Source organism: Saccopteryx leptura, chromosome 3 (genome assembly GCF_036850995.1).
Source record: "Saccopteryx leptura isolate mSacLep1 chromosome 3, mSacLep1_pri_phased_curated, whole genome shotgun sequence".
In the NCBI taxonomy this organism is placed as follows: domain Eukaryota; kingdom Metazoa; phylum Chordata; class Mammalia; order Chiroptera; family Emballonuridae; genus Saccopteryx; species Saccopteryx leptura.
Window position 1 is genome coordinate 38508396 of NC_089505.1, and position 15552 is coordinate 38523947.

At 38.9% G+C, this 15552-nt stretch overlaps 1 protein-coding gene across 1 annotated transcript in view; it reads right to left on the reverse strand.

Annotated features, from left to right (window-relative positions):
• Positions 1-15552, reverse strand: part of RNF217 (ring finger protein 217) — a 139745-nt gene that overhangs the window by 50278 nt on the left and 73915 nt on the right. The window contains exon 2 of the mRNA XM_066373319.1: positions 2365-2598. Coding sequence (XP_066229416.1) covers positions 2365-2598 — 234 coding nt within the window. The remainder of the gene's footprint in view (positions 1-2364; positions 2599-15552) is intronic.

Sequence of the window (15552 nt, forward strand, 5' to 3'; positions counted from 1 at the left end):
TATTTTTCTTGAAATTTGCTTAGTAGTTTTACTTTGTTTTGAGATTTCTATCCCTCACCGGTTCCTGTGCATTTTAACTGCTTCACAAGCAGTAATATTTATTTTGTATTGAATTTCCTCTCTCCCCAAAGCTAATTTCCTTCTCCTCTGCTCATCAAAAGTAGAAAACTGAGTTGATCAGGTTTGAGATCTTGATGCCTTGGCCCCTTGTTTCTCTTCTTACCTACAAGCCAACTGATACATGTGGGAGGAAGCCTGATATTGGGAAATGTTAAGAGTACCCTTGGTTCACTTAGACTTATACTAATATAGAATCTATACTTTTCATATTTTCTATATTTCACTCTGAATATATGTGTGTTGTGATAAATTATGCTTGTCCCAACATAACTGGGTGATTTGGGATGAAATGAAATCTATAACATTTACTATTACTGCAGTTGTACCTTAAATTATACCCACTTCCTAAGGGCACTATATTTCAAAATTATTTCCACTTTGATTCAATTATGTACTCATCTTTAAATGAACACAAATTCTAAAATAATAGTTGGAGTCTATATGTAAATTACATAAATATATAAATTATATAAATATTTAAAATAATAATGTAATTCTAAACATAATGTAGAAAAAATTAAATATTGTATGTTATGGAATAAAAACTTCTAAAACAAGTCATTTCTGATACCGTCAAAGACAGAAAATTGGAATGATAATAAAATAATCTAAAAATATACAGTGTCAAATGAAAGTATTCTATTGCTTAATCAGCCTTCAAGATCATGGCGAGAGTATTATTTAGGTTATAAAATTTTGAATCCTCAAAAATGCACTATTTAGAGATGAAAACAAGAAAGGCTTTGTTTGTTTGTTTTTTTGGATAGTTATGCTTTAAAGAGACTACACTACACAAAAATAGGAAATAAACAAAAATTAACTATGAGAGTGAAGCAGTTTCAAAGCGCAATCACTCATTCGGAGACTTTCCCCTAACCTAATTGAGCTCATCACTGCCATGGTGGGGGAAACTACTTGCTAAACCATGTTCTCCTCAGAGTTACAGAATGAGTAATGTAGCAACCACTGCTTCCAAGACACAGAACATGGGTGAAAACTTACCTTAAATGGAGATGACTTCACACAGCCTTTGAAACCACTTCATCCTGCCCCTCTGCTGCAATGACAAGGATGAAAACTACTGCCACAGGCCTCATCATTTTTCCACTTCATTCACTGCAAAGGTTCCCAATTCTGTGGCATATTAGAGTCGCCTAGGGAGACTCGAAAATTTGCCAGGCGATTGTCCTGGGGTGGGCCTGGGGCCTTGGTGTGTCTAAAACTCTACAGGTGGTTCTAATGTGTAGCCAGGACTGGGAATCAATGATTTGCTCCTACAGCTGCCGTCATCGGTTTCCCTGCCTTCAGCCTGCCCTACTGTGACATCCTCATTAATGTGGGTAGAGTGATCTTTATGGAAGCCTACAGAACTACATTCAAACTTCTGAGTAATAGCGTAAAGACTCAACAGGATCTGCTCTTGAATAACTGATGAGTTGCCTCTCCCCTGCTGTCTCTCCACGAACTCTACCAAGCACGTTTCCCACACGCCTGCCTCAGCTTCGGGGCCTGAACACTGACTCATCTTTTGCTCTGAAATGATCTCCACTCTTCATCTGTTTATCTGGCTGCAGAATGAGTCTTCTCTATGATACTTCTCTGACATTCTAACCCTACCCCCTCCATTCACATTCTCAAAGCACAAGGGTACTGGGTTTCACGCTGTGTTTGGTTTTGTTTATTGAGTAATCATACTGAACTGTCACATACAGCATATGTCCCTCATGGTCATTAGTCATTTTCTGGAGCAGGGATGATGTCACATTTGCTTCTGAATCCCCCAAACTTAGCACACTGCCTCGTACATAGTGACATTTTGTATTTGCTGAATAAATGGATGAATAACATTTTATACTACTTTCACTTATGACTGACAGAGCCAAAAGGGATTCTCATTGGGTGTACTGAACAAATCAAGTTTATACTAAATTTAAAAAGAGTCTTAGTATGTATTTAATATTTTGTAATAGTAAGACAATTACTTTAAAGACTAGCTTTTCAACTAAGCAACCAGATGAATGTGAAACATGGTTAAAGTAAAAGAAAAACCTTAATTAACTCCTCAAGAGTGTTCTCTTATCATCAACCTCCCCAAACCATACATTTTCAGAATCAAAGCCAATATATACTCACCTTAGACTCCAGTAAGGGAAGGAAGCCCACTTACTGCCCACCACAAGTTGGCCTAATTTGGCTGCTCCCATCATGTGACATCTAACCCACAACTCTGGTGACCATGCTTACTTTGTATTTGCTTTCTGATCTGGAAGGGGTGGGAATATGTCCTTTTTTCTTGAAGGTTGTAAAGTGCTTGCACTGAGGACATGGCTTGGTGCTGGAATCAATACGGCCAAGTTCCAAGAAGTACTTATATTTGATGGAGTCTTCATGTGTTAAGTTATAGATAACTGTTGTTTCTTCCAGGAATTCAAAACATTCTGTGATAGGACATTTGATTTCTACTTGGCCATGTTGTACCTGTGTGAAAGAGCAGACGGGAGGGAAAAGAAAAGGTATTTGTTATTATGTCTATCTTCTTTTACTTTCTTCGTATAGTATTCTTTATTTAATGATTATAGTAAAAAAATTACCTGTTCTTTTTCATGCTTCCTAACATAGTAAATGGTATCACTCTGGTACCTATATTGAGCAGTACTAAAATAATGAATGCTTCCAAAATGATTTACAGCATGTTTAAGCATTCTCTATCATTATAGTATTTGTGAACTTCAATGGACCTAAACCACAGACTTATGAAAGAAGCAAATTATTATCCCATCTCTGGAAACCCCAGGGTGAGATAGCATTCAGGCAATGTGTCACTAAAGGGACAGCTGGGATGACAAAGCATTTCAGATTTTTCAACCTTAGTACAGAATACCTCAGCACTAGACTTCAGGCACATTTAACTATTTTATTTATTTTTATTTTTTTATTTTTATTTTTTTAAAGAGACAGAGAGAGAGTCAGAGAGAGGGATAGATAGAGAGAGATAGTCAGAAACGAAGAGAGATGAGAAGCATCAATCGTCAGTTTTTCGTTGTGACACCTTAGCTGCTCATTGATTGCTTTCTCATATGTGCCTTGACTGTAGGCCTTCAGCAGACCGAGTAACACCTTGCTCAAGCCAGCGACCTTGGGTCCAAGCTGGTGAGCTTTGCTCAAACCAGTTGAGCCCGTGCTCAACCTGGTGACCTCGGGGTGTCGAACCTGGGTCCTCCGCATCCCAGTTCAATGCTCTATCCACTGTGCCACTGCCTGGTCAGGCAGCATTTAACTGTTTTAAAAAGGAACAGCAACAACAAAATAGAGATTATGAATATATATATAAATCTATTTTATATATATGATCTAGTAATTTAAAAATTATCTCCAAAGATGTCTTTATTTTCTCTGACTCTTCCATGTAAAGAACATATAATAAGAGTTCTTATCAGAATCACAAAGCAAGGAAGAAAACAAAACCAATCACAACAGTGTAAAAAAGAATCCTAATGAGATCTGGTTACTACTTCAGAAATTAATAAAATGAATTGCTGCAAATGACCCTGGACTTCTATTAGGAGCGGAGAAGGGTACACTGGAATACTACACTTCACATCTGATGTGGGATTCAGATATGGCTAGTGGTAAAGATTATAATAGAAGATCAAAGCACAAAGTGTCGACACAACTTTTAAAAGATAAAGAAAATAAACTCGTTTGGAACAAGGAGTACTTAGAATTTTCTCCATAAGTGGCGAACAAGAGCTCTTTATACTCCTGCGTCATAATCTCTTTTGCTCATCGTAATGTACAAAAGGGGGCAGTGACAGCTACAAGTGGCAAGCAGCGCTAACCCACTTCTTTTTCAGTTGGGTGCACCTGACATCTTGACAAGGGGAACACAGTGACCTCAGTGGAAAGTGCCCACTGTGAAGGCCGAGGGAGGAATTAGGGAAAGCACAGCATCGCTACCAAGAATGATTAAAAACAAACACAACTCTAATATCATTGCAACTTTTCTTTTAATTGTGCCGCTTATCTGGCACAGATGCGAGGAAAGGTAGTTAAGATGCTACACACTGAAGGATGCATGAGTACAATCATTTAATACCAGTAAAGGACATAGGCCAGGCTGAGAATGAAATGAGTCTGTCTTTGAATAAGTCTCCTGGTTAGCAGCCCCCTGTTGAAAGCATAAATTACTACATAAATTTATGCAACTATTGTACAAAACATGGTCCAGAGAGGTTTTTCAAGTATTTGCCAAAAGTAATTTTTTCTACTTTTTTTATGAGTCTGCCTATAGTTACTATCAGATTTTATTACACCTGTTAGAGTTATGATAATGTTATGTTTTATCATAAATTATTTTCTCTTATAGCTCAAGACAGAGGTCCTCTGAATTTTTTTAAATAGACAAAGACCATGTGTGATATGATAAGAAACTGGTTTAATGAGATGTACAAGACATTTTAAAAATTAATAAATGTTTCCCCTTTTAACATTCTCTAGACATTTATCAAGCCCATTTCTGAGCCAGATACTGGATTAGGCACTGCCGGTTTGCAAGTGTCTTTCAGTAAAGAGGTAGTTGTGATACCAAGTGGTGAGTGTGTCTGCCAAGGTGACAGGGAGGATATGGGGGAGGCTTGGTAACCTCAGACTTGTGAGGTTCAGGAGACACTTATTGGAAGAAGTGAGATTTCAAGTGAGATCATAAGATAACTAGAACTTAGTCAAAGTAGATTAAAGGTGCAGACAGAAGAAACAACATTGGCGAAAGGTTGCCGGTAAATAGAACACAGCACACCACGGGAGCGATACCCTATCTTTCCACATCCTGGTGGATCACATATCTATTCTGCATCCTCATGTGAGATGGCAGCCTCCAGGGGCTAAGAGATGAGCAGTACGACTGAAGCACAAAGTGTGAGTTCAGACAGGAGGCTGAGCAGATGAATGGGATCAAAGCACAAGGACAGAGCACGAAGCCATTTTAGGAGTCAGGACTTTTTCCCTATGAAAATAGAAAACTTCAGTTTCAGCATGTGAAAGATGATTTTTTTCATTCTGCACTAATGGGGTCACTTGGCCCATCCTGGGTGACTCTTATTTATTGGGAAGCAGCATACTCTAAGGGGCAACAGTTGGAATTTTCTTAGTCCCAGGTCAGTGTTTTAATCTGGACTCCCTCACCTATAAATTTATTTACTCTAACTATGTGAATGATAACAATAGAAGTGGTAACTTGGCCCTAGCTGGTTGGCTCAGTGGTAGAGCGTCAGCCCAGCGTGTGGAAGTCCCGGGTTCTATTCCCGGCCAGGGCACACAGGAGAAGCGCCCATCTGCTTCTCCACCCCTCCCCCTCTCCTTCCTCTCTGTCTCTCTCTTCTCCTCCCGCAGCGAGGCTCCATTGGAGCAAAGATGGCCCGGGCGCTGGGGATGGCTCTGTGGCCTCTGCCTCAGGTGCTAGAATGGCTCTGATTGCAACAGAGCGACGCCCCAGAGGAGCAGAACATCGCCCCCTGGTGGGCGTGCCGGGTGGATCCCAGTCGGGCGCATGCGGGAGTCTGTCTGACTGCCTCCCCATTTCCAGCTTCGGAAAAATGGAAAAAAAAAAAAAAAAAAAAAAAAAAAAAAAAGAAGTGGTAACTTCACAGCTACCCAGGGTCAGTCAGGTCTTACAGAAATGGAATATTGTCCAGGGGCCAGAACAATGCAGGGCAGCTCCAGGGGGCAGGTGATCTCATCACTCCTGCAGGAGGGTGTCCATTACTACACCACATGAGGTTACCTACCGCCTAACCTCCAACCCAGTACCTTGTCTTCCTCAGTGTTTCTCAAGTCAGTCTGCAAAGCTACTCAATTTTCACACAATAGATAATTTCCTATGCTTTCATACTTTCTGTATTTGGCCTATACCATATCTTCTTTCTGAAAGTTCCAAAATCCCTACTACACTGAGCCAGATGATCACATATTTTATTAAACAGAAGCACTATGCTAACTGTCCCATTGTTGTCATAGTCCGTGTCTGTCCCCACATTTTTTTTTGTCTTCCTTCCTTTTACAGTATAAGACCCAAATCTACTTCCAGGACAACTGCAAGGATCTCTTGAAGTATTTGCTGAGAATTTAAGTTTCCTGGCCCATGCAGCACCTACAAAATTTTTATCATTGCCGATAAGCTAGTCATTGGCAGTTTGGAACAATTACTCAGATAATCCTTAGAATTACTCATACTTCTTCATACTAGCAATATCCCCATTTTCATAATACAGTGCTACTTATGGCCTACATCTCTTGGTCTCTACATGTCTAATCTTTTTCAGAATAATCTCCTAAAAAGATCATCTGAAAAGATCACTAGCAAACAAGTCATCATGATTAAGCAAAGTACATTCACTTATTTATTCAACAAGACCTGCATATGTTTTTTAAACATTTTAACATCTGAAAAGCCAAGATTATCCTACAATCAATAGTCTTTAGTATTGTGTCATAGTTTAATTTGCAGTGTTTTTATTTTCTTGGTGGCTCATAATATAATACTGCATCCTACAACAGATCATGTTTTCGATTTCAATGAAACATGGTTTTTATTAGACAGTGTGATGGACTTTAGATAGATGAGGAGAGAGACGGGGCTTCTATTGGAGGAAATGTGTGATAGACAAGTGAATAAACCAGGCAGATTGTTATGAAGGAACTATACATCAGAGAAGGTAAAACTATGGCCTCAGGGCAGAATGTGCCTGATGTGCCTGTGTTCAGAGAACAGAACTGAGTGACTGAAACACATCTGAAATGAGCTAGAACGCACAGACCTTGTTGACTGTGATAAAAGGTGTGAATTTTACTCTAAGTTCAATATGAATCATTCACTGGTTTTATGATGAGTGACATGCTCCAGTCTCCGCTTAGAAATGGACTTGGAGAATGGACTGTAGAAGAACAAAAGTAGAAATTGGGACAATAGTAGGACCTGGTTTGCACCTGTTCTTCCTATCAGTGGCATCTGACTGTGGTAGTTGTCCAGGCAGTAGATGATGGAAGACAGAACGAGGTAACTAGAAGTAGGGGAATGAGGTTCATTATGGAAGTAGAACCAAATAGGGTTTGGGGATGGACCAGACAGAGAGGATGAAGTAAAGAAAGATATAAAGAATGACTTTAGGTTTTTGCTTGGAATATTCTGATGATTAGTGAATGCTACTTACTGAGAAGTTTGTAATAAAATATAGTTTATGTAGATATGTGATGTTTGCTGTAAATGCAAATTTACACTGCAAATTTATTACATTAACAAGAATAAAGATCACTAATTGACCCTAAAAACATAGTGAGCTCCACAAATATTACACTTAAAGGATATAAAGTAGTGTAAGTCATGAATCTTGCCTTCATGGAAATTGAGGACACAGCAATTAAAATTGTATTGACAGCCTTCCCTAGAAATTTGGGATTAGATGGTATTAATTTATTATTTTATCCAATGTAAAATTTTTTAATTAGGGATTGTCATAAACATATGCAAAAGTTGGAAGATTAGTATTATGAACCCTTACGTACTCATTCTGCAAGCTTCAATGATAATCAGTTCTTGGCCAATCATGTTTTTTTATATGCCCTGACCCATATGGCCCTCCTATATTACTTTGAAACAAATATCAGAAATCATGTCATTTCATTCATAAATATTGCAGTATGGATCTAAAGAAAATAAGTCTTTTGGAAAACATTACCATGGTATCAAATATCTCCCCTGAAGATCATGATTCAATATCAATTTAACAGTTTAAATAATGTGTCCTTTAGCCTGACCAGGCAGTGGTGCAGTGAATAGAGTGCCAAACTGGGACGGAGAGGACCCAGGTTTGAAACCTTGAGGTCACTGGCTTGAGTGTGGGATCACCAGCTTGAGTGCAGAGTTGCTGGCTTGAGCATGGAATCATAGACACAACCCATGGTCGCTGGCTTGAGCAAGAGGTCAATTGCTCTGCTGTAGACCTCCAGTCAAGCACATATGAGAAAGCAATCAATTAACAACTAAGGTGGTACAATGAATAATTGATGCTTCTCATCTCTCTCCTTCCCTCCTGTCTGTCTGTCCCTCTCTTTGTCTTTCTCTCTGTCTGTCACACACACAAAAAAATATTTACAGGACTTTATGTCCTTAATACACTTAAAGTCAAGATATTTTAAACTTCTGTTGCCTCAATGCTAATACTACTATTTATATCACTGGAAAATGCACTCTCAATTCTTCTGAACAAAAACATGTCCTTTCTTGTAAAACAAAATTACTTAACTCTAAAGCAATTTCCCAGGGTGTTATTTAATTTGCCACCTGGGAATTCTCAAAAGTAATTTAATGGCACAGGTGAAGCAGACCTCTGGAAAAGTGGCATATTAATTAATTTAATTGTCCAGAGAAAACAACAGAGAAAGCAGAAACCTTGGACTTTGAAGTGCAATTTATCAAATGTGTGGTTTATGATTTTGGTCTTGGTTTTAAGTATTGGTCATGATAGTTTACACAGTGCCTTAGCCATTTGCTCAGTCAACACCAGGGGATGTCAGATTTCCTTTTTCCTTAAAAATAGAACATGTTAATGTGGCAGAGTAGAAGAGAATACCACAACAAAAGCAATGTGGTGATAACGAAATGCACGCAGTACCTCCTATATGCCAGCCACTGTTCAAGCACTCTCTGTGCATTAATGACTTTGTGGAGCATCACGGAGGCAGAAACATTTTCAAGTTCATGGAGTTTCCCATAAGTTTATCGTCTGTAATTATTAGGGGTGGTTACTTTATAAATATGATTTTTTGTTTACTCAGCAAGCTATTATAAAGCACTGTGCTAGATGCCTTTAATTATCAAAAATACTAATGAAAAACATCAAACCAAATATCCTAAAAGTTCTCTCAACCCCAGTAAAGATAAATATAAAGAAAATCACACTGAGGCACATAAAAGTGCTAAGTACCAAACAAAAATGAAGTATCTTAAAAGCTACAGAGGAAAAAGACATGCCCACATAGAAAATGTCCCCAGATGCCTTGTGGGTAAATTCTACTGAGAATTTAAGGATGAAACACCAATATTACACAACTACTCTCAAAGAATAGAGAAACGGGGGGGGGGGGGCGATTCACTGCTCAAGTTGTTTTATGAGGCCAGCTTAATCGTGATAGCAAAATCTGATAAGGACATTGCAAAAAGGAAAATTACGACCTCTTCATAAACATAAATGCAAAAATCCAAAACAAAATATTAGAAAATCAAATTGGACAATGTATGCAAAAGATAATAATATAGTATGATCCAAAGATTATTTCAAGAACGTAATTTTGGTTTAATATTAAAAAAATCAACTGGCCCTGGCCAGCAGGCTTAGCAGTAGAGCGTTAGCCCGGTATGTGGAAGTCCCGGGTTCGATTCCCAGCCAGGACACACAGGAGAAGCACCCATATGCTTCTCCACCCTTCCCCCTCTCCTTCCTCTCTATCTCTCTCTTCCCTTCCTGCAGCCAAGGCTCCACTGGAGCAAAGTTGGCCCAGGCACTGAGGACAGCTCCAGGGCCTCCGCCTCAGGCACTAGAATGGCTGCAGTTACAAGAACAACGCCCCAGATGGGGAGAGTAATGCCCCCTGGTGGGCTTTCTGGGGTGGATCCCGGTTGGTGCATGCAGGAGTCTGTCACTAAGCCTCCCCACTTCTCATTACAGGAAAAAAAAAAAGTCAATTGATATAACTCACACGTTAATAAAATAAAGGAGAAAAATCATATAATTACCTCAATAAAAAAAGTATTTAAGTATGGCCAGTGGTGGATAAAGCTTTGATCTGAAATGCTGAGGTGGCCAGTTCAAAACCCTGGCCTTGCGGGGTTAAGGCACATATGACAACCAGTCAATGAGCAACTAAAATGAAGCTACTATGAGTTGATACTTCATGATCTCCTCTACCTCGTCTCTGTAAAATCAATAAATAAAATCTTAAAAAAAGTATTTAATAAATTCAACTTTCATTCATGTTAAAATCTTAGCAAACTAAGAAGAGATAAAAAACTTCTGTAATATGATAAATTATCTACAAGAAAACCCATAGTAAACATCATATCCAATGATAAAATAGAGGTTTCTTCTTGAGATTGAAAATGGGGCATATATACACACTTTCATTATTTAACATTGACTAGGGTTCATAGTCAATGCAAAATAAAGAAAAAGCAAAATGAAAATAAAACAACTGGATATGAAGATATAAAATTCTTCATGTCTTGCAGACTGCATGATTGTTTATATAGAAAACCCAAAATAATGTACAAAGTATTAGAATCAATAAATAAATTTAGCAAATTTGCTGAATAGATTAGTACACAAAAAACAAATGCAGAGAGAAGACAAGATGACGCTGGAGTAGGCGGACGTACCAACTCCTACCTCCCAGAACCAAAGTGGATTACAAACTAATTTTAAGAACTATCATCTGGAAAAATCAACTTTGGACTAAACTAAGAGTACTCTTCAACCAAAGAACACTGAAGAAGCCACACCGAGACTGGTAGGAAAAGCGGAAACGCGGAGAGGGCTGCCCATCTCCCCAGAGCGAACGGCAGCCAGGAGAGACTCGCGTGACAGGAAGTGAGTTTAGCAGAGAGGGGAGGGTCCTGAGTCCCAGGAACAAAGCCCCAGCCTGCAGCCCCAGAGTTTAGAAGAGGCATATGGACAGTATTTAGCTAGAAACAAGTCAGGATACTGTTTGTGAGAAAGAGACTGATTTCTCAGACCCAGGATTCTTCTTAAAGGGACCGCGCAGAACATCTCTCTCACAACCACTCACCCGGGGCTCTGGGGAATGGAAAGAAAGGAGAGGACCAGAGTAGCAGGAAGACAGTAGTGAGTTTTAGGGTCTGAGCTGCAGCGCCCGCACCCACACGGCTGAGGGCTCGCCGGAGGGTGGGCGGTGGCAGGACACGGAAGTGCGGTTCTGTTGGCAGCGGTGGAAGCCTGCGGGCCGCCACTGGGCCCAGGTGTGAGCTCAGTCTTGCCTGGCTGGGGAGGAGGGGGTGTACAAAAGTGGTCAAGCCCAGCTGCCGGCTACCTGTAATCCAGCCTGCGGGAGAAGGGCGGGAGCCCCGGAAGGGGCGGAGACCTGCCCTTGAGTGAGGGCGCAGGAGCACAGCCTTGCCCCACCCACAGAACTGAGGCTTGTGGCCTGACTTGGGAGCCTGCTCCTCCCGTGGGTGTGGAGCCAAAAGCCCAGAACAGGCAGAGTCCCACTACTGAGCGTGGGCACGCAGTCCTGCCCAGCCTGTGGAGCTAAGGCTTGCAGCAGTCCCACACACTGGCTACTCCTGCAAGGGCGGGGTGAAAGCCCAGAATCAGGCAGAGACCCACAGTTGAGCAAAGGTGCTCGCCACTGTCCTCGGAGCTGAGATAACGCCACCCACGGGGGTGGGGCAAAGGCCAAGGCCACCAAGGCTTGTATACCTGAGCACGTGATCACAGCCACTCCCTGTGAAGGAAAGGTAGAAACCACAACAACAGCCCCAGTGGGAAGGCACCAGCAACACCCATACCTAAACGCCCTAGGCAGCAACAGCAGAGAGGGTGGCGGGCCTGCAGACAGACCACACCTAGGGAACAGAGGCCACACCCAGTGGACTCCAGTGGCCAAGACCTTCTTTTACACAGAGAAGATGAGAAGGCAGAGAAATGCAACACAAATGAGTCAAGAGAAATCCCCAGAAAAGGACCTGCATGAATCAGATATAACCAAATTACCAGATGCAGAGTTTAAAATAACAATTATTAGGATGCTCAAATATATTAGAACAACAATAGATGGTCATTACAAACACCTAAATAAAGAGATAGCAGATATAAAAATGAACATTGAAATAATAAAAAAGAATCTGTCAGAAATGATAAATACAATATCAGAAATGAAGAACACAATGGAAGGAATTAAAAGCAGGATGGATGAAGCTGAGAATCAAATCAGTGAGTTAGAGGACACAATAAATAAAGGCACGGAAGCAGAGCAGAAAAAAAAAGAGACTCAGAAAGTCTGAGGAAACTCTTAGAGAGCTCTGTGACAACATGAAGAGAAATAACATCCGCATCATAGGGGTTCCTGAAGAAGAAGAGAAAGAATAAGGGATAGAGACTTTGTTCAAGCATATCATAGCTGAAAACTTCCCTCAATTAAGGCAGGAAAACATCTCACATGTTCAGGAAGCACAGAGAACTCCATTAAAGAGAAACCCAAAGAAATCAACATTAAGACACATCATAATTAAAATACCAAAGCTAAGTGATAAAGAGAAAATTTTAAAAGCTGCTAGCAAATAAAAGACTACCACCTACAAAGGAGCCCCCATAAGGATGACTTCCGACTTCTCAACAGAAACACTTGAGGCCAGAAGAGAATGGCAAGAAATATTCAAAGTAATGCAGAACAAGAGCCTACTACCAAGACTACTTTATCCAGCAAGGCTATCATTTAAAATTGAAGGAGAAATAAAAAGCTTTCCAGACAAAAAAAAACCAAAAAAAAAAAACAAACTCAAGTAATTCACTACAACCAAACCAAGGCTGCAAGAAATGCTAAGGGGCCTGTTGTAAACAGATCAAAGAAGAAAAGGAATATAGCAAAAGAGGAATACAATTTTAAAGAATAAAATGGCAATAAACAATTACATATCAATAATAACCTTAAATGTAAATGGATTAAATGATCCAATCAAAAGACATAGGGTAGCTGCGTGGATAAGAAAACAGGACCCATACATATGCTGTCTACAAGAGACACACCTTAAAAAAAAAGATGCACATAGACTGAAGATAAATGGATGGAAAAATATATTTCACGCAAATGGAAATGAAAAAAAAGCTGGGGTAACAATACTTATATTGGACAAAATGGACTTTAAAACAAAGACTATAGTAAGAGATAAAGAAGGTCACTACATAATGATAAAGGGAGCAATCCAACAGGAAGATATAACCATTATAAATATCTATGCACCTAATATAAGAGCACCTAAATATATAAAGCAGACTTTGATGGATTTAAAGGGAGAGATCAACAGCAATACTATAATAGTAGGGGATTTCAATACCCCACTAACATCACTAGATAGATCCTCAAGAAAGAAAATTAAAAAGAAACAGCAGACTTAAAGGACATACTAGATCAACTCGATTTAATAGATATCTTCAGAACCTTTCACCCTAAAGCAGCAGAATATACATTCTTTTCAAGTGCTCATGGTACATTCTCTAGGATAGACCACATGTTAGGGCACAAAAGCGGTCTCAACAAATTTAAGAAGATTGAAATCAATCAAGCACTTTCTCTGATCACAATGGCATAAAACTAGAAATCAACCATAACAGAAAAACTGAAAAATACTCAAACACTTGGAAACTAAATAGCACATTATTAAATAATGAATGGGTAAACAATGAGATCAAAGAAGAAATTAAAAAATTAATTCCTAGAAATAGATGATAATGAGCATACATCAACTCAAAATTTATGGGACACAGCAAAAGCAATATTGAGAGGGAAGTTCATAGCATTATAGTCATACCTCAAGAAGCTAGAAAAAGCTCAAATAAACAACTTGACCCTACATCTAAAAGAACTAGAAAAAGAACAGCAAGTAAAGCTCAGAGCTAGTAGAAGGAAGGAAATAATAAAGATCAGAGCAGAAATAAATGACATAGAGGCTACAGAAACAATACAGAGGATCAATGAAACCAGGAGCTGGTTCTTTGAAAAGGTAAACAAGATCGATGAACCTTTAACCAGACTCACCAAGAAAATGAGAGGACTCAAATAAATAAAATTAGAAACAAGAGTGGAGAAATAACAACTGACACAACAGAAATACAAAACATTGTAAGAAAATACTATGAAGAACTGTACGCCAAAAAACTAGACAACCTAGATGAAATGGACAAATTCCTTGAAACATATAATCTTCCAAAAATTAATCTGGAAGAATCAGAAAACCTAAATAGACCAATTACAACAAATGAGATTGAAACAGTTGTCAAAAAGCTCCCCAAAAAGAAAAGTCCTGGGCCTGATGGCTTCACAAGTGAATTCTACCAAATATTCAAAGAAGAACTAACTCCTATCCTTCTCAAACTATTTCAAAAAGTTCAAGAGGAAGGAAGACTTCCAAGCTCCTTTTATGAGGTGAGCATAATTCTGATTCCAAAACCAGGCAAAGGCAACACCAAGAAAGAAAATTATAGGCCAATATCCCTGATGAATTTAGATGGTAAAATCTTCAACAAAATATTAGCAAACCAGATCCAGCAATATATGAAAAAAATCATACACCATGATTAAGTGGGATTTATTCTTGGTAGGCAAGGCTGGTACAATATTTGCAAATCAATCAACATGATTCATCACATAAAACAAAAGGAAGGAGAAAAACCACATGATAATTTCAATAGATGCAGAAAAAGTATTTGATAAAAATCCAGCACCCATTCATGATCATAACTCTCAGCAAAGTGGGAATACTGGGAACATACCTCAACATGATAAAGGCCATCTATGACAAACCCACAGCCAACATCATACTCAATGGGCAAAAATTAAAAGCAATCTCCTTAAGATCAGGAACAAGGCAGGGGTGCCCTCTTTCATCACTCTTATTTAACATAGTTCTGGAAGTCCTAGCCACAGCAATCAGACAAGAAAAAGAAATAAAAGGCATCCAAATTGGAAAAGAAGAAGCAAAACTATCATTATTTGCAGATGATATGATATTGTATATAGTAAACCCTAAAGTTGCAGTAAAAAAACTACTAGACCTGATAAATGAATTCAGCAAGGTTGCAGGATATAAAATTAATACTCAGAAATCAGAGGCATTTTTATACACTAACAATGAACTGTCAGAAAGAGAAATTAAGGAATCAATACCCTTTACCATTGCAACCAAAAAAATAAAGTACCTAGAAATAAATTTAACCAGGGAGATTAAAGACTTGTACTCGGAAAATTATAAAACATTGATGAAAGTAATCAAGGAAGATACAAACAAGTGGAAGCATATACCGTGCTCATGGTTAGGAAGAATAAACATCATTAAAATGTCTGTATTACCCAAAGCAATTTATAAATTCAATGCAATACTGATTAAAATACCAATGACTTACTTCAAAGATATAGACCACATATTTCAAAAATTTATATGGAATTAAAAGAGAACATGAATAACCTCAGCAATCTTGAAAATGAAGAATAAGGTGGGAGGTATCACACTTCCGGATATCAAGTTATACTACAAGGCCATTGTACTCAAAACAGCCTGGTATTGGCATAAGAACAGGCATTTAGCTCAATGGAACAGAACTGAGAACCCAGAAATAAACCCACACCTTTATGGACAACTGATATTTGACA